At 40.9% G+C, this 19,510-nt stretch overlaps 1 protein-coding gene across 6 annotated transcripts in view; it reads right to left on the bottom strand.

The window, feature by feature from the left end:
* Positions 1–8,615: 8,615 nt before the first annotated feature.
* Positions 8,616–19,510, bottom strand: part of LOC111264161 (uncharacterized) — a 134,627-nt gene continuing 123,732 nt past the window's right edge. For 4 of the 6 annotated variants that reach the window (XR_015312584.1, XR_002682706.2, XM_086969965.1 and 1 more), the window contains one exon: positions 8,616–9,164. Coding sequence is in view for 3 of the 6 variants with exons in the window: in XM_022839825.2 (XP_022695560.1) it covers positions 8,826–9,164 (339 nt within the window). In the remaining 3 variants the exon portion in view is untranslated. Of the gene's footprint in view, positions 9,165–17,026; positions 17,171–18,346; positions 19,461–19,510 lie in introns of those variants that run through there. The other 2 variants (XM_086969966.1, XR_002682708.2) reach the window with 2 other exon arrangements.

Below are 19,510 nucleotides of genomic sequence, written 5' to 3'. Positions count from 1 at the left end.
TATATGGCAAAGTACCAATGGGTTGTTACTGCAACAGAGACAGCGTACCTGGAATTTTCTTGTTTTGTGTTTCGAGCGATGTTTCAAAGAATGATACCTATAGAATCACCTTGATAAAAGGTAAAAAATTGTGTATAGTTACTGCTGTATCTAATAAACTTATATAACGGTCCTGTCTTCGGAAAAGTTCTGCTGACTGGCCAACACGTTTCTGGAATAAAGGTCCGAAAAGAAGAGTTTGGTATGTTACTTACATTATTACAATGCGTAGTAACGTCTGAAAAATTGCTCGAAATTTCCGAGGAATCAGTCCTTTACTTCCAGTGTCTTAATATAGCAGACTAGAAAAACCCTGATGTCAGCAAATACGTTGATCCCATACATTCCACCACTAGAGGACCAAATAAAGCATTAATATCTGTGTATTTTTCAAGTTCACTTCTAGAAAGTCGTTTCAATTTGTTCCGTAACAGAATAGCATTTTTTTTATAGTAAATAGTAGAAATGTAGTCATAAAGAGATAGCTTTTGTCACTCGAACTTGCAGACCACAGAAATTATACGTTTATCCTTGGCTTGGTTTATTAGGCCTTGGAACCCTAAAACGTTGTATTTTCTCATACTTCGGTAACGAATCTAGCCAATCATAGGATTTCTTTTCCAATCGTTACATATAATGATGACTGGTTTAACGTTGGATTTCTCATTGATCACGAATTTTTTTACAGATTTACGAGTTTTTTGTACGATATTCAATCATATTTCACTACTGGGCATGACGATATTTTAATAAAGCATTGATGTCTATTAATTGCGCAGTGCTAAATTTGAAGGTATTTTCTACCTTGACTTCATAAACAATGTCACCTGTTATGAGTTTCCAATGGACGAACACTATTATTATTATTATCGAACCCTAAAGTTTGAATATAACTTTACGGTAGTTTTCTATAATAGCTTATCTAACTTCCATATCAGGCTGTTCGACAGATATAATGGATATATATATGCATTTGGGCATGTTCTAAGCATCAAAAGCAGTATAGTCTGACTGTCCTGGCCATCAATGATACATAAAACTACTCAGGCGTAAGGAGAAGGGTGAGAGAAGCAACCATTGACGCGTTTTAACAGCCCGAAGAGTCTACCGATGCCACGAAGTACGCCTCCATCACTTTACCTTCGATCGAATTCATTTGGAATACGTTTGAGAGGGTCAACCAAAGTGGACGAGGCATGCTAAGAAAAACTTTCTTCCACTTGTAGTTATTTATTTTTAAAGATGGTAAATTTATTAGGGAAAATTGTTACTTTTGGCTAGTAGCTCCTCGTAGCGCCAAGTCATCCGACAGATCCTTGAACCGGCGAGTGAATCTAATTCGTTCAATAAATTTGTCAAAAGACGAAGGGAATACAGACACAAACGAATTGTTACCTGTTCCCATGTGTTCATCCGGCTTAAGCGATACAATTACTTATAAGTCCAAAATGGTTCGTTCTAGTCTATGCATATGTAAAAAATATGCCTATCACATATGTAATACCATGGACAGATCGCCTATACATGAATGCGGGTACAACTAAAAGGCATTTATGAGTTCAGCTGTGACCAACTGCACAATCAGATCTTTTCCAATGATGAAATCACAGCAGGCTACAAGAAGGCGCATCGAAGACGACGTAGCAGCAAGAGACCACAATATCTGTCTACTGTTAGTTAGTTATTGGTAACATGTATGTGGATCTTAAGCGACGGCAAAGTTACTTTAGAATAACATTGGTATTATCATCAGCTATTGCGGAATCCTGCTTGCAGGGTACATTTTACACCCCATCATCCGTATTGTAGTCGGATCCAAGTTCTCAGTAAGTAGGTGGAATGACAGGAACGTACCGGAAGTGGTTAGCGATTTGTCTGTCAAAAAAGAACACATTTTCTGCAAATAAAATGAGATATTTCTCTACCAGTAATACCTACCTGCACCACGTCTTCAATGGAACGTGATGTACCTTCGCAAATCTCGATATATTGTACACATAGTGTTTCCGAAGCCATGCCCTAAATTTCTACATGACAAGGCATCTACGCTTCGAAGTTGAAGGCTACCGACGCTGTCGGCAGATGCGGCCTGGTACGACATTGATCCTTCTCGGTACAAGTGGCCTGTTCAATATTAATGCTTTTCCCCGTATCCTTTTTTTTCACTTGCATTCTATAAAGTCAGTAACGGAGATGACTAACTCATTTCACGTTATTTTTAAATTATGGTTATAATGAAATTCTGTTCGACATCCGCGCAACATCTGCAACCTGGATGGAGACATCGCTGTCAATAAATGACGGACGATGATTGCAAAAACAGCAATAATATCAATGAAACCACATATAGATCTGCAAGGTCCGTTACTGGCCGACGTTATTTTAATTGTCGTCTGGCGTTGGCTGTGCCTATCGCCAGTCATAGATAGCGTTTAATTAATGACCCGCCTGCTGGCCGCTATTGTCAATAGGTTAAGGTAATGCTTTTCCTATAAACAGTTCAAACCGGCAGAACGCAAAACGCAAACGGAAATAACGAATAGGAAGAAGAATGATGAAAAAAGCGAAGAACGTAAAAGATCAAACAGAAAAAATTACAACTACTTCTAAACTAGTTGGTGTCTCTTTCTGTGCACTTCTGCATGTGTGCATTTGTGTGTCTGCGCGCGCGCTCGTGTGTGTATTTATGTGTGCACCCGTGTGCAAGGTACGAACATGGCCGGCGTTCTTCCTATCTTTCTCCGGCCCCGAAAAGCCAAGAACGGGGGCGGTGGTCGGTTACGACGGTGAAGCAGATGACAATGCTCACAGGCATGACGCTGTCATAAATTAACGCAAAAGTTCGCTACCATTCAGCGAAGACCACCGAGAGCACCACTCGCTTATAGATTTCAGTTGTCTCCGGCGCTACGCTGCGGCTGCTGTAAAAAGGAAGCGAAAAGACACCGATCGAAGTGTAGAAGATAACGAAAGGCGAACCAGCGCTTTTGTTTTGTCGTTTCTTGTGGAAAATTGCCAGCGGTAGGACTGCACAAGCAGTCATGTCGCCACTGATCCCATGATCGCAGCCGCAGAATTATGAGGCAACGGCAACGTTGTCTTTGCTAACGTGCCTTCATGCCGTGAACGGCTTGACATTAGGATCGGATAGAGCTTCGCCAAAGCAGCTGCAACTATTACTACCGGTAGAAGTAGCGACAACAGTGCTGACAATGATAACGATGGGGTAAATTTATGATTTGACAAGTTGTCTGTCGTTTGTCGTCGCGTTGCTTCGTGCCTTTTCGCTTGCTTCTATCACTTACTTAATAAGCATGCGTGACGGATAGTTAGACGCGACGCGAAATAAGGCACTATACCTCAGACGGGGTATTTGTCGGGAACGACACCCAGACGGGCCGACCAGTGACTTGTTGTCGATAGCCAACGATGTGCCATTGCAGCTACGGCAGCTAAGAGTCGCTAGGATAGTGCTAGGAAAAGTAATCGGGTATGGCTGCGAGCAAACGTTGCTCTGATGACCAACTGGGTTCACTGGAGTTGACCGACTGCGCGAGCGGTCGAGTGGCCAGTGGTTTCAAGGATGTGATTCACGGGGTAACCGATCAGATAAAGCAGAAACCTATTGACAACGATGTACTTACACACAAATACGTGTCACTCGCGAAAAGAATAATTGCAGAAAAATGAGCGAACGAGCACTGAGTGAAACGATGACGCTTTGCTCGACAACGGTAAGACGCTTTGAATGAAGTATTGGTCGCTTTTGAGAGGCGGTGCGTATGTCGTCCGCCATACATACGATATATAGATGAATGATAATGATACATACAATATATATGGATAATGAAACTTCCATTCTAGCGCATGGCTAGAGTTTCAGTAGCAAACCGAGAACTTTCAAAATGTTTCCGAAAGCGATGCATGATATATAATTGCAGTACGTTGAAACACCTTACGTTCTAATCAGACTTTGCTTTGCCCTCGTTCTGTCGTCATTAGTTGCTCCAATGAAAAGCTTGGGAATATTGATACTTTCTCCAATGGTCTGGACCGTAACGTCACAAACTAAATGCTACTTCGAGTAGCATCGTCTCAGACTTACTAATGAAATAGTTTATAGAAACAAGCAAATATGTGTACTAATCAAAGTAGTAATCGTCATGCCCGAGAACGCTCAGATACAGTGAAATGTCATTTAATAAGCTCGCGATATCGACTCCGTTAGCTATTTGAGGTTTCGTATCTGCTACAGGACGCTTGTTCACAGGTAGCTTGCCATAAACCGTAATCAGGTACCTCGCTATTCGGTACCAGACCCATTTGCAGAAAATTAGCTTCAGAAAACAATCATTGGTACATTTCGATGAAAGCTAATTAAAATTGGCGAACGTATAGAGTTAAAGGTAACTGAAACGGTTACCCAGTCACGGTCGAAAGGTTATCCAGTCGAAGGACGATGAGATCTAAATTAAAGATGCACTAATCCGCCCCCAACGAGAATAGAATGTAAAAATCTAAGTGCTCTCTGCCATGTAGCATAAGCAAAGTGAAATGTCATCATTAAAAAAGCGCCACTCTAAAACCGGGAAAAAGATCGCATCGTCTACAGTCAAGTATTGTTGTTTATTAGCCAAAGCAAGGAAATCTCTGTTGAACGATGTGTATGCCATTCAGCCTCTTTTCAGTAGTTTAATTCTAGCCATTCCCACTAGCAGGGTTATTCTCCCATATTTTCGCTCATATATTTCGTTTGTTATCAGCAGAGCACCGTCCAACTTTTACGTTTCTCCTTCTCGTTAACATATTGTAAATTTATTTCAATGTAAACTCTAGTTTATTGTTGTCAGAGGTTACGCGTGTAGAATTCAGCAATGGCAAAGGCAGCGGCAATAGCTGAAACAACGGTACCAGCGACGAAGCCCGAAGTCAATATTCAAATCGTATTTGTTTGCGATCAACATGCGCGGCCGGTCCTGGTGCACAAACTCTTGCAGGCCACTCCGCCTAGGGTAAGTAACATATTGCCATCCGTTTTATCGGCAACGATAGTTGTATGAGGTTACGCTAGGGCGTAAACACCTGCACGCCAAACGAAACAGATAAAGAAAACGACTTTTGCTTTTAGAAATAGTTCTACCCGCACAAATGGGGCACGTTGGGCCAGTTCAACGAGCCCGAGACGACCTGAGCAAACAATCGCAGCCCAATTCACGAAACAAACGTATCTACTAACATTTGACCCGCGGCGGCGAACGCCTTAGTGGCAGTACAAAGTGCGTAGGGAGGTAGGCGCAACGCGGTGCATATACTATCCTAGCAACTATATGGATATACATATTAAAAACTGTACCTGAGATCCAACAAAAGTAATACTCATCGAGTAAATTTATCGATAGCGATGTAGAGCATTTGCACAGGTATACACGCGGCTGTACCGAAGGCCCTTTCAGAACGTCGACGTAGATCGAGGTTCAACAAATATTTCTTCGACCGCTTGTCTGATTTACTTTGAGTGTTCTCTGAGACTCGGTAATCAGAATTTATATATAAAGTGTTTTCAAAAACTTCACATTTAAGAAGTGCGAAATCAGAATAAGTTTCCGTCCCGACATTATGACTATGCCCGGTTGCGCTTAGGCTACTAATATGAACGAATCCTAGATACTTTGAACAATTCCCTGTAATATGACAACTTCAGTACAAGCCAAGCTTGGATATACGATATCCGTATCTCAAAGGAATATTTCGTACAAGTCTACGTTAACGTCTGCTAAGGTTACATCGTTGTAAAATCATCGCCTCATGTTGAATTTTCATTCTCTGAATGCCGTTCTGTGCAAGATCATTACTTTCAATATTATTAAGCAGCTTTGTCTTTAGGCTCTGGTCGCCCAATGTATGTGCTGTCACTGACGTAAATTCATATACGTAGGCCAAAACTACACACAAATATATTATAAATAACTTGGGTATCGTCTCTAACTCTATCTCTGAGGTATCTCTGAGGGCTGAACGAAACGGCTGATTGATTTTCTCGTGCATATTGTCTTAGTAACAGTTATAACGCACCCTTGTCCGCGATTACTTCTGTTGATACTACAGACATGTATGACTGTTACCCTACTTCTATGATACTCCCAGCTCGAGCGTGTAGACCTGCAGGTAGACGTGTCGTTGTTGCCCCTTTCTCTCTCCCTGTATTTTTTATCTAGCCACATTTTCTATTACTGGCTCTCTTATATCTCTCTTAACCACTACCAGCTCTGATTGAGTTTTGCTAGTATGTGTACCACTGCAAGCGCTTGCTGCATAGCGTCGACGCATGCCTGACGTAGCAATAGTCATGGTGGCAATGTCAGAAATACATCTCTACACCTTACTGTGATAAATGAACAGGCGAATTCAATCTTCCTGGTATCTATCGGTCTATCAATTGCGTCAACTGCTTCATGCTTCAATGGATTGGTAACAAGTTCAATATTCACCGCTGGAAACATTTTAAAATACGACCAGTGAGCTGCCGAAGAAAGGCCGAAATATATTATGGTTACATATTTAAAAAACCTCCTTGGATATGATTATGTGGTAGCAAAAACAGGTTACATGCGTTTTGACTTATAGCAAAACGCGGTTCAAGTCAACTTGTTTCCTATTCCAACCCTTCTAAACCAGCCCTTGCAGTGGTTAACCAATCACTTGCAAATAGTTTGCTATTTAAGTAGCTGTTAACCCTACTAGCTTTCGTCGACAGTCTTTGCCGCGCGAAAAAAATCTCGAAGCCGCTATATGATTCTTTGTTCGAAGGAACATACATGCGCAGAGACACGAATGCACGGATGCACAGGGACCTGCCCGTTGTATAGTGGAAACAGTCTCATGTTCCCAGATTTCTCGGACAACAGCGTTAGTGGCGCAGACACAGACGTCGAAGTCCGAATCCGCGCAACTCGCAAACAGGCTCCGACCTTTCAAGTAACATCTGGCGACCGATCTGGCGACATCTGTTGGCCTTTCGCGCTGAAGCGGCATGATGCCATGACGACAACCTTTTCTAGGCTGTCGACTATACATCATCGCACACGCTAGACTGAATGTTGACTCAACTGAAATAAGTAACCAATCCGATAGTCCTGGCACGATACACTTAATGCTCACATGCGATATCTTCTACCTTCTAGATGTAGAAGGTCTATTGGGGAAACGTTTGGGACCACTAGCAACTTAGATTGTAGGGAATATTGCCCCAAATGAAAAACGGTTATAACGTAGATGTGCATAATAGCATACGTGTATAAACAGATCAGTGAAAAAGGGTACATTTCGTCCAATTGTGCCTACTGACAACATAAATCACGTACAAGATATGACACGCAGCCATTCCTATTAAGTAAAGATGACAAAATTAATAAAACACTTCTATAACTAAAGAAACTGCTTCAAGTTTTACGTCAGCGCTGTCTCAGTTGACTGAGTGCCAGCTGAACGAGACGCGTACATTTGGTTTCAGGATTAGAGAACTACAAGTAAATGTACATCGACATCTATTGTGTATAATTCGAGCTAGCTTTCCGGTACCTGTGTACGTTTTCGCCTACACGCGCCGCTATCCAGAGATGCACATTCTTACACACGAGCTACCTACTACCGGACAAAATTCCTACCATTTTCTCCTCATCTGACCTACAGTCCATCCAACTAAATGGCCTAGTTCATCACAGGCGGTCCATACGATCTGTTACAAGTTATGTCACTGTATTGCCATCATCGTCATTATCGAGTTGACTGCACTCACCTAGAGTAGTCGGAGGGTCGTCGAATTTAGGCAGGAATAAAATTTCGACGCATATCAATATTTATACTGTAGACTTCGACGACCTATTGATGAACGCCTACGGATGGTCGGTGTAATCAAAAGCTGCTGTTAACGAATGTCAAAAATACGTCTGCCTGTTAAGCAGAGAAAGTTCATACCATCTTGAATAATTCGTCATACTTTTTAGCGTGGAAATTAAATGTCACAAATAACATAGTCACAATTTTATATACTACATCGTCGTACTTAAACAGCCTTGGTACTATACGGTCACCCTCGATGGGTTGCTGTCAGCACGTTTCGTGGCTGAACTGAACTGGCAAGCAGAACCCTCAGCAAAACGGGCGCTGCCAATAAGGCACGAGTACTAAGATGAAGAACTGGAAGTGTACGTAAAACTTTAAACTTAACAAAATTATATTCCCAGCTTGCTAGGAGATTTTGCACATGTTGGGAAAAATGTGGTGAACTAAGACCGTTGTTTGGAGCTCCCTCTTCATGATTGTTAAAAGATTAGAAAAAGTGTGGAAAACGGAAGCGGTGGTTGCGCCGAGGGGTGATAAAAAAGCGTGTTTCCTGCCGATATAGTTTTAGCTTGCTTTATGCCGTCGTACTTAACACCAGAGAGCAGCCTAACAGCCTAACTATTATTAAAATATAGTACACAAACTGTGGTTGATAAGTAATCGTTTCGATCCTCCGCGAGCGATTTCATATGATACTAGCTCATTGCAGAATAAAAAATATACGCTCATTGAACAAGTAATTCTGTAAATTTGATATATATATATATCAGAATCAGTACTTTATTGATCGATGTCTGTACATTTTGATGTGCACTTAAGCAATTTTTTGTTTGTTTCGACACATCGTCTGCGCCTTAAGTTTTGCTATCGCGCTTATCAGATTTAACTGCCACTGTCAGATATCAACATGTTATAAAGAATTCCAATGCTAGGACTCTTTTGTTCTAGCCTCGCCGATCTCTATAAGCAACTATGTATTTTATAGGCAATTTCACTGGGTCATCGCTAGTAACGGCTGCATCGACTGAGGACGCGCGTGTCCTCCACGCGATTGCGGGGCGTGCTCGCAGCCAAAGGTCCTTACGTCCGAATCTGGCAATTTGTACGATATACGCTTGCTTGTTTCCTGGAGGGCATTCGCATACCTCCCATTCCGTCAAACTTCCTCCGGCAGGCACTGCCGTTCGCGATCGTGCTTGTAGCAGTAGCGAGGGTGGCACTACCATTAATCGGCCCGACACTATCGGCAGTGTGGCCGTGGCTTCCATTTTCCTCCTTTTCACCTATAATTTACAATCAAGCAGAAATCAGGACGGACATCTGGTCAGTCTCGAGGTAGAGAGAGAGATTCGATCGTCTGTGTAAGTGTTGTCAAACGCGGGCTCTGTCACCGCCACCCGCCTATGGAAGCCAAATATTTTGCCATTCGGCTACAGCTTTCATACTTTAATCACAAAATTGCAGCCATTTTATAGGTACGATAGCAGAGCGCTTTTTTTTGTTTCAAAACCGACCAATTCACAGTGAGAGCAGACGCTTACAAAATCTCGACTATAGTAAGTACGACTTACCATTAACAGATTTGTTTACGTATCGTTATGTATTGTACAATACCCCATTCACTGAGATAGTTCTTTACCGGTTAACGAGAAGACCGACTATGTTATCAAATAGGTTTTGCGCTTATCTCTATCTAAAGCATAAATTACGGCCATTACAAAATACTGTGCTACGGTCTTAATGTTCTAGATGTTAGGCGAATTTCATGTTCATCTTATTGTATTTACGTTCCTCTGACGAGGCCCAGATTGACATCCGGTTTCTATTTCGTTTCCGTATCGGTGCAAACTGCCCAATGCTAGATCTTATCTTTATGTCTGGATGATAATCATGGCATGTTTAAATGATTAAACCTTTGCGCTTCCTGTTAAAAGGTAGGTTTCATAGGAGAGGCGTGGCTGGTAAAGGACCTGGTAAGCTCGGCGCCATTTGGTTTAACTGATAGCGACCGTTCGGTCATCGCAAAAATGCGCGAAAAGTATTATCGTTGTGCCATGGCGCCATCTTCAGCGTTGGCTTATCGCCATTTTGAAATAACAAAGGAGTAAACATAAAAAAATACTTGAAACTAATAGCTTTTTTTATATTTTTTCCTAGTAAATCGAGGTTGGCTGAACAAATCGTTTACTTGTCTGATACGCATATTTAACCCCATTACGAAAGAATGCTTCATCTGCAGCGATTGATGTCGAAGGTATGATGATGTTGTTTGTCTTTGCAGTATAGCTCCATTGGCGCCCAACTAAGAAAAGCGGAGAACTGATAAGGAAGAACAGAGAAAGGCCTAGAGCAATACTATTTGCATCTGTTGATGAGACCGTCGTGCTCTTGGCTGTTTGTCGTTGGCGAAACGAGAAATAGCGAAGATTTTTCCTAGAGGAGTTCCGCCGCAACTAGCCACTATGATGCTCGTGGGCTTACGCAGCTGTTAGATAAACGATAGAAGGTGTTATTCCCAAAAAGAGGCGAACAGCTAGTAAATAAGTAACTATTGATATTGACCATATATATTTACATATAGGCAGGCTGCTTGTTTCCTATTTTATCTAAACACGATGAAGGGTGCGGAAAAATTTGACAACCTAGTTCTGCGAAAACTCAAATGGCATCTATTGATAATGTCATATTTTTCTTCTTGGCATCTCTTTTTCTGGGAAAAAAAAACATCTATAGGATTCCCTTTTCCTCTAATGTTTTTTATTGACCTGATAGCATATTTACTGTACGTTTTTTACCAGGGTTGAACTTGATAATTTGTTTCAACACCAAGGGAAAATCAACAGTAATGCAGGTCGATTGCATGTTGCTTTGCTATAAAGAGTATTCTCTTAAAATACTTAAATCATTATTTGAACAATATTCCTGTGTTAAATAACTACTAATTGTTCAAAATAAATTGAAAAGCTCAGATATTTTTAAAAAAAATATACGTATATTCGTAATATACGTTAGCTGAATATATAGTATACTCCCAAATTTATTGGGAGTATACTATATATATTCAGCTTAATAATCTGGTTACTTGGCCTGTGAATAATAAACACGACAACAATAGGCAGACGAATAGCATAGATACCTATTTCCATATGTCCTTTTTTCAGATAGTCCTGACCATTAGAAGTTGCGGCCAATTATTAGCTTGCACAAAGTAGCTTAAAAGTATGAGATCTATCAAACCGAATTAGGCATTTTTTCCTTAGAGATAATAAACGTTAGGCCGAGATTTGAACAGTAGTTGTACTTAGCAAGTCTCGATCCGCACCGCATGTCCCCCGCTTTGCTGACAATCCCTGTTCTTCGGTTTGTTAAAATGCAATGTGTAATTCCATTTTATCAGCCTGTAGTACTCTTAAATAAAATGCTATATACAAGACTAAATGAAAGAAAAATGATAACTGAATTTCCGATATAGATATAATCGATAATTATCGTTTCCCTCCCGTTCTTACACCAAACAAATATATATATATATACACAAATTTTTAGTTAACTAGTTTAATTTTTTAGTCGCTTTATCACGGCTGAAACTTTTAAGGATTCGTTTCTTTTGAGTAAAGGTTAAACGAATAGATATTTACTAAAAAATGTAATGATAATTACACTGGTCCAATTTCTAAATCTGTACAACTTATATTCTAGATGCGCCATTTTAATTTTGATGGCACGGTAAACCCAATCGGCCACACTGGACCTCGAGTTTAAAATACAAAATTTTGCTTTCAAAGCAAGGATTATGATGAATTATTAAGAATAAAATCAGCAATAGGAAATAGTTGTAGAAAGATGCTAAGCAATATCGTGTTTTTACCTAATGCTGCCAATGGCAACTCGATCAGTAAAGCAGGATGGTTTTATCGTACTGCTAAGATAATGTGTAATACTAAGCGTACTTTATCAGAATCGATAGAAAATCTTTCAGTTACATTGATCCGTCAAAGTGTTGCTACCGGTAGTCTACAAAAGCCACCCATCCAATTTATTGCGCCATATATTCTCAGTCGAATAAGCCAGGAAATATTTTTTACTGTAACCAAGAGCACGGCGCTTGTGAACGCGACACCGCTCCATCAAATCCAAAAATTTGCCTCACACCATCAAGTCTTCCAGATTACTAAATCGCCTGAGTTTCGTACGCAACGAAAATTGAACTTTCTTAGAAATTCCTTCCTAAAAATTCAGACTATCTTCGATTTTGATCAAAAGAAAGCATCTTATGTGCGCGCATATCCTTGCAAAGTTCATATAAAACAAACGTATCACAAAATTACCCTGCAATTGTTCCAATTGGAAACGTTAGAAACAAACGGCGTATTTACAAGCATATATGCACAAGCTGTCGTAGGGACGTCGATACCCGGCAAAACCCTTGAATGTTATGTGATCAACTACACAACATAGTACAGGATATTAGATAATTGACTTGTTTAGTACTATTGCTCACGAATGGAAATTTACGAAAAGTAGCTGAAAAAGCACCTCATCAGTTGTGGCTACGGTGTCCAATCGATGGGCAGCCACTCACATGCGGACTTTTTCTTCTGGAATACGCATTGACAATGGGCTGTTTTGGACGGAATACTGACAATACCAATTTACCAGTCGGTCGATCAACTCGCACTAGACCCCTACTTATATATGTAGAATAACGTTAAAAGGAGTCGTCTAGTGAAACTAGTGTCGATGGAAATGCAACCCCGTTACTTCATGGTGGTGGTTTATTAGCTGACTGAAGCCTATTTTCGATTAGCCCCACCGGCTGGGTTTTATCAACGTCCACCACTGCTTCACTTCAATCCAGTCGGCTTTGCAATCTTGTTGAAACCCTTTAGATTGGCGAACAACGAAGAGTCCGTTAGAACAGCTAGAAGCCAGCGTCGGTTTCCTCCGATCGGTTTACCATTTGCGTATCTATCTGAACCGAAAAAACGATGATGCCTGGCGATAATTTTTATCGGCAGTCACTGCTCGTTTGTTACATTTTTCTGTTTCTGTTATCTTTGTTCTTAGTGTTATTGGCGTCTGCGCTAGACGTGTTCTCAGTTGGATCGGCAACAAATGAAATCGAATCGTTGCAAAGAGCTTTGACGGTGTTCCGTTCTCGTTATTATTTCTTCTTCTATTGTTGCCAATGTTGCTACCACCTGCATAGGGTTATTGCCTATAGCAGCATATCGCTTTCGATCTCAAGATGAAGCTTTTTATTTGATTTGATGATAATCTTCCCGGAGATAAATGTTTATGTCGACAGTGCGAACGTTCAACGTATTCGTAGGACGTGCGTGCCGAGCCAATCTGTATAACGACTATAAAACAAGAGAAGGTATTCAGTCGTGATATCGTTACATCATTCATTGATCAGATCGATTGACCCAAAGGGTTTCCGATGGGATTCGAATATGGACTACAATCGAATTGGCTACAAAATTCCGCTGAAGAAAATTAGATCGCAACCGTAATACCTATACATTGTATAGGTTTGCTTTCTAATATGAGTTAATTTTCCAGATCCATATTTGAGCTGCCATATAGCAATCGTCCATGAAATAGGCTGAGTCCATGAAATAGGCTAAAAGTTAGCCATACTCAGCTAACATGGTTTCATACGACAAACTCGTTGTAAAATTCTAGTAAATCGTTTCTAATAAGTCAGTTCCTTTCGATCATAAACCATAGAGCTTTCGGCAGAAACTCACGAATAAGTGTTTTGAGCTCCTATAAAGGGAAATAAAAATTTCCTGTGGAGGTTGTTGAAGGTCCTCCAGTAGGCACATGTTCCACATGTGAGCGCCTGCACTGTACTATTGCTGCAAAGAAGCTCACAGAACAGTTATATGGCACAACATGCAATCGCCATGGTCGTTGTCGTCAAATATAAAGCGACGTTTGCGGCCCGCTCACCTCACCGATGTACAAGAAAGTTGGGGTCGATCCGCCCCCTCGATGAAGTCAATGCGCCGTTTGTAGTCGTTGGAGTCACTGCAAATACGATCATTGCTGCTGCTGTTATCATTGTTATCGAGCCGCACGTTCTTGAGTCGATGTGATACTACCATGACACTGTCCTTTGTTGATTTTCCCTTTACCAATAGCCCAGCCTTTATTATGGTGCAGTGGTATGTTTGCCGATTGTCATTTTGCCAAAATATACACTATGCCTAATAACAATGGTCAAAGTAAATGTCAAAATTCTCCCTATCTATTGTTGTTGGCTTTTTCAAAAATATGTTATTACTATCCAGAATATCGGCTTGCAGTGGCTGGTCCCTGCGTTGCCGTTCGAGCTGGAAATGATACTCCCTGAACACTACATCGCATGGGAAGACAAGGCATACGACTAAAGGCATCACGTACATTCCATGCAGAGCTTAGCAACGTAACGGCACGTATTTGATCTCTGATGACTGGGTTGAGCTTTATTAGAAACGATACGGAGGAAGCGCGTCTGGTACAAGAGAGACGTAGTAACGGCTTGTACAACAATTGCTATTTCGGGTAAAGTTGCTAAACTCTTGTAAAGCTTGGATTTGATAGGATTATCTATTTATACGTATGTGCCGTAGATACGAACGCTTCTCTATGTGCTGATCCTTCAGGCAATAGAAACGGAAGAAATACAACTGAACTAGTGGTGGAAAAAAAAATAGTTGAGTGAGTGTATGGTACATAAACCTCTCTAAGGCTCCAGAACTGTTCTGAGAAATTTTAACCTATTTCGAATTAATTAAAAAGTTATTTGTGAGTTTCAAGCTCTAAGCTTTACTTGTTTACTAATGGTTGTTACTTGTAAGGTTTTTTTTACACCGGTACCTTACTTACTGGGTGATAAACAATGACAAATCATAGAGAAAATCAACAGCTTTATTTTCTATATCAGATTCATTTTTGTAGTGGGTTTATAGCCCTAGTACAACGTTATGGTAAAGGCTCCTTTGTGGTACCTAATACCATGAGCTGAGCCAATTACGCCGCTGTACCTTCGCGTCACACTAAGCAGGTGTTGCAGTTTGTTTCATTAAAAGTATCGAAAAGCTAAGCAGGCCTCGGAACAAAGGGAAACAATACTATATTACAATGACATTGTTATGATTATTACTACCGTTATTATTGTCGTTCACTTTTCCGTCCTGCCTATTAACTCGGCTCCCCATGGCATTCTATCGTCCACCCTTTTTCGTATTATTCTTCGTTGATTCTCTTCCCCGTTTAGATTGGTTCTATTGGCCCGTTTTGCACTATTGCCTTGTTCTCGTTCGCCCCTCCGCCTCACTTCTCGAGACCAGTCTCTCTGGCAACCTAAACCCCGGCTGGCCGAGTCTCGGCGACATTGGTCCGCTAAGGCACTTCGATCGGCCGACCGGTGACTTACTTGTTCAAATCACCATTGCAAGAATCTCTGATCACTCGTCCAGGCCGGTTATAGCCGCTTTGTACGCGCTCACAAAATGGCATCATGTAGGTGGCGGCGGTGTATCGCTCTAGTTTTTGCGGGAATTGAAACCTTAACACGGGTTGGCATGCTTTCCCTATGATCATTACTTCCCTCCGAAAAGCCAGTGAGGTTCTGCACTCTTTACCGACCGGTTATCAATCCTCTTGTTTAAGGCTTTGTTCCGCTTGCTACCGACAGTTGTAAGGTATGAAGTGTAACAATTTATTTTATCAGCAAATTCTTAATTAATCAACTTGCGTGCGTCCAAACGATGTCCGAGTTTCCGACGATAACGCCCAACGATTGCTTTGTAACACTGGGTCAGATATAGAGGAGGTTCGACTATATTATCCTGAATATTGGCCGAAAGGATGTGGATACGCCCGTGCTTGTGAGGGATCTCAAAGATATATAATGGCCGCAAATGTTCCATGCGCAATATTCGGAAAATGACTAATTGAGTTCTAACGAACAACAGAGAAGTAATCGCTTGTTGCTGAATCGTACATAAAATCCATAGAGATTTGATTCTCGTTTGTTCGATTTTTTACCCTGATTCGATAGGCTGATTTGGTTCAACTCTGCATTGTCTCTCCCATCCAATTAACGGAATGAGGTATATATTTAATCGCGCCGCTTAGGTTCGCCGTTAGACTATGACGGGCTCATCCCACGGCGGTTTCCATGCTATCGAGTACTTCACCTACAATCCGTGGTCGCGCAACTGCGGTTTTACTGCTGAGGAATCGCACGGATATCGACAACAGTTTCATTGAATTTAGTTCCGAATAGGCCTATGGCCGCGATTGAGATTTATCGTTAAAACTAGCTAAAAAACACATCAATATCGCTCTTCACACATCTCTTTTTTGGCGTTCTTTATACGATCGGTTGGTTGGCGGGTGTCTTCCCTTTCATGCGATAATCAATTCCGCTGCTTCATGTTTGATCCCAAAATATCCGCTTTTCTGCACCCTTTTTGACTCTCCAGAGCAAATCCCGAGGCGAAGATCCTAAATCAGTTTTAAATTCATCTAACTGACAACGATACTAGCAATAACAGTCGCTGTTTGTATTGGTTAGGTGCGTTACACTGGTTTGGAGTTGCAGTCTCAGCCATACACGGAAAAAGTTAACCAACCTAAAAAAAAGGTCAGGCAAACGAATAAACTTGCAGTGCTGGGACGCAATACCTTTCGTATGTAGGCACAATATCGACCTTTTCTTTATTCTCACCTCAGCTCATTTGGGAGGAGTGAACAAGCTGGTGTGTCACTGGGACACGCCGTGACATACATATCCGGTCGTATAACACGTGTTTCAACGGAAATGTTTTCGAGATGAAGAGTAGTTATAGCAGTAACGGAGAAAAGCTCGCGCTGGTTATCGTGTGCGGTTTTACTAATGAAGGGGTTTCATTTTCACTATGGAGATAACGTAGCCGAGTTTCTTTAGCTGGCTACATGACACTTGTTACTCGGCAAGATCGGCGATCTACTGGGTTATTGAATGCGAAATCGATCCGTTCGCTCATACTACAGTCTATTGTATAAACGAAAAATGCTGCTCCTTTTCTTCAACTTGTTTTTTTAAGCTCTGATAAGACTGTCATACAGATCATTGGTTTCTGCTCGAGTGTTATGCGTTGGTACGTACTGGCAGGTGAAGATGATGCTGTGCCGGCCTCGACAACTGCCCCTGACATTTGCAAGTTGACGGTTGTGAAGTGACGGTATTGTTTGAGTTTTATTTACCATCCCTATCATTGCTCAATCTGGTTCGTCCCGGTACATGGTCAGGCTTCACAAATCGTTAGAATTAGTGAACAAAACTGTTAGTTTTACCGTCATCGCGGTTGGAGACATCGGTGCTTTTATGTACTTTCTAAAGGGCGCTTTCTAGGCAGCTAGTTTGCTCAATAAAAAGGAACCGATTTATTTTATTTTTTACCGTTGAATATGTAATAGAAGTTGTCGTGGGTAGAGAAAAAAAAAAAAAAACTATTGTAAATTTAAGTCACACAAAAAAACACAATGTCAAAATAATGCAGGCAACTTAACGCACTGCTGTATTATTTCTTCGTCAAATGACTTTACAACAGGCCCTAATCTGTTTACCGCTGTCTATTATTATCATATTTTTCACGATTTTCAGCTACCCTCAACAATTAGGCTTTTCATGCAGAAAGAACAACACTAGGGTTTACAGTTAAAAAGTGCTCTCCGCGCTTTCGTCTTGTTGATGGCTGCATGTTTGATCATGGACATTCTGGATATGTTGTGGTTTGTCTACCAATTCATTAAGCTATAACGCAAGGGGTGATTCCTTTCGCGCACCAAAGCATTTGCTAACCTACAAAACGTGGGTACACGCAATGGTTTTGGTTTGAATCCGGGCACAGGCACACCTCCTGACGCCACTTTTCTGCACCAATGCTTAACGCGCATTCTAAAGCATGACTTTTACTTGGATGGTCAAATTATTGGATCGGGTCAGCGACCTGGTGAGAGGTAGCCTCCAGCGCAGGTAGTTTACTTCTGCTAAACACACCAAACTTCTCTAAGTAGTTTTAAGAGGATTACGGCTTCACTATTCTAGGTCTACTTTGAGGGGAACACATTTCGAGGCATACATTAAACTCAATCTATTTTTTCATATTGTATTTGCCTTCGTTTGTTATATCCATGTTAAAAACGGAAAGACGAATTTTTATTACATTTCAGTTTTTACAATTTCACAGTGAGTATTATTAACCGTGGCCCCACGAACGGTGCCCTCCGGCAGAAAAGGACAAGATGTGTATATGTTGAACGATAACATTGATCATTATAGTGAAATTCACAAAAGGCATAATTGTTTACTTTCTATGATCCCTTGCCAATTGGTCTAATGTCAAGCAGTGACAATCGACATACGGTTTTCTAGAATCTATTAGCAGACAGGTAATGGCAGATATTCACTTCTCCCGATACTCACAGCGAAATATGCTAACGCTCGTCCCTTGGCTTTAAATCGCGTCACTGTACATCTCAGCGCTGGTCGCTATATGAACGGGGGCAGCGAAGTATCGTTCGCTGAAACATTTTTGTGCATAAAAACTGTCATCAACCGATGATTCCTGTTCTGTTGTTCTCTCTTCTGTAGACAACGATAGCAGCAGTAGGTGCAAACGTAAACAAAAAAACAGCAAAAAAAAAATCGTGAGCCATTATAGAACCCTTTGGCTGGAATCAAGAGAGAACAACCAATGATGATGAACCGGTGATCGTTGCAGCTATAATCGGCAGCGTAGCAAACGACGAGCGTGCGTGCCGTAACCAACGTCAGTTCCTATAAAGCCGATGACGGTTACAGTAACGTGGGGGGTTGAATGACAGGAGGAAAAGAAAGAAATGATCAAAAAAAACCCTGAGTCGAGTCAAGGCCAAATAATAATAATCAGTAAATTTCTGATCGAGAAAAGATATAGAGAAGTATGACGGTATGATGCGGCGTTTGGAAATGGCATCAAACAAAAATAACAAAGGATATCGACAGTAAATGACGATGTAAATATTACATGTTTATACCATGTGAGTTTTTTAGATATTAAATATATGTCATCATACTTCTTAGCCGAAGTGTATTTTATGGGCAATAGAAACACTTATGATTATAATTAAATTCACTGTGAATTAAATCAATGTTTCCTTTAATGCAATCTTTCAGCCAAGTTTTCCCACTATTAAATTATAGATTACTCGATCGGTTTGTATTTAAATATGATTTTATATCAATTGAACCGATGGGAAAATATATGCTATTGTCTAGTATCAGTATCACTCACCGTACAATTGATCGTTTATCGTCCAGTACATTGGCCACTCCGGTAGCCTCTGTGTGATTGGATCCAGACTTCTAAGACGCACTTATATGCATAGACGCATTATATGCCCCCTAAAAGCTATACCAGTACACTTTACTCAGATACGGTCTTTGTTGTGCGAGACAATCTGAGCAAATGCGTGACGGCATCCGTCCTTTAATAGGACATAGCGCATTTCATCCGAACAGAGGAATGAGCTATACATACCTTTCAATCAAATATCATGATATCCGAATGATAAAGCTGAACGCGTGTTCAGAAATTCTATAGTTTCT

The sequence above is a fragment of the Varroa jacobsoni genome, unplaced genomic scaffold, assembly GCF_002532875.2.
Source record: "Varroa jacobsoni isolate VJ856 unplaced genomic scaffold, vjacob_1.0 scaffold_824, whole genome shotgun sequence".
NCBI classification, from domain to species: Eukaryota; Metazoa; Arthropoda; class Arachnida; order Mesostigmata; family Varroidae; genus Varroa; species Varroa jacobsoni.
The sequence above is the reverse complement of the archived record's forward strand: the minus strand, read 5'-3'. Positions and strand labels throughout refer to the sequence as shown.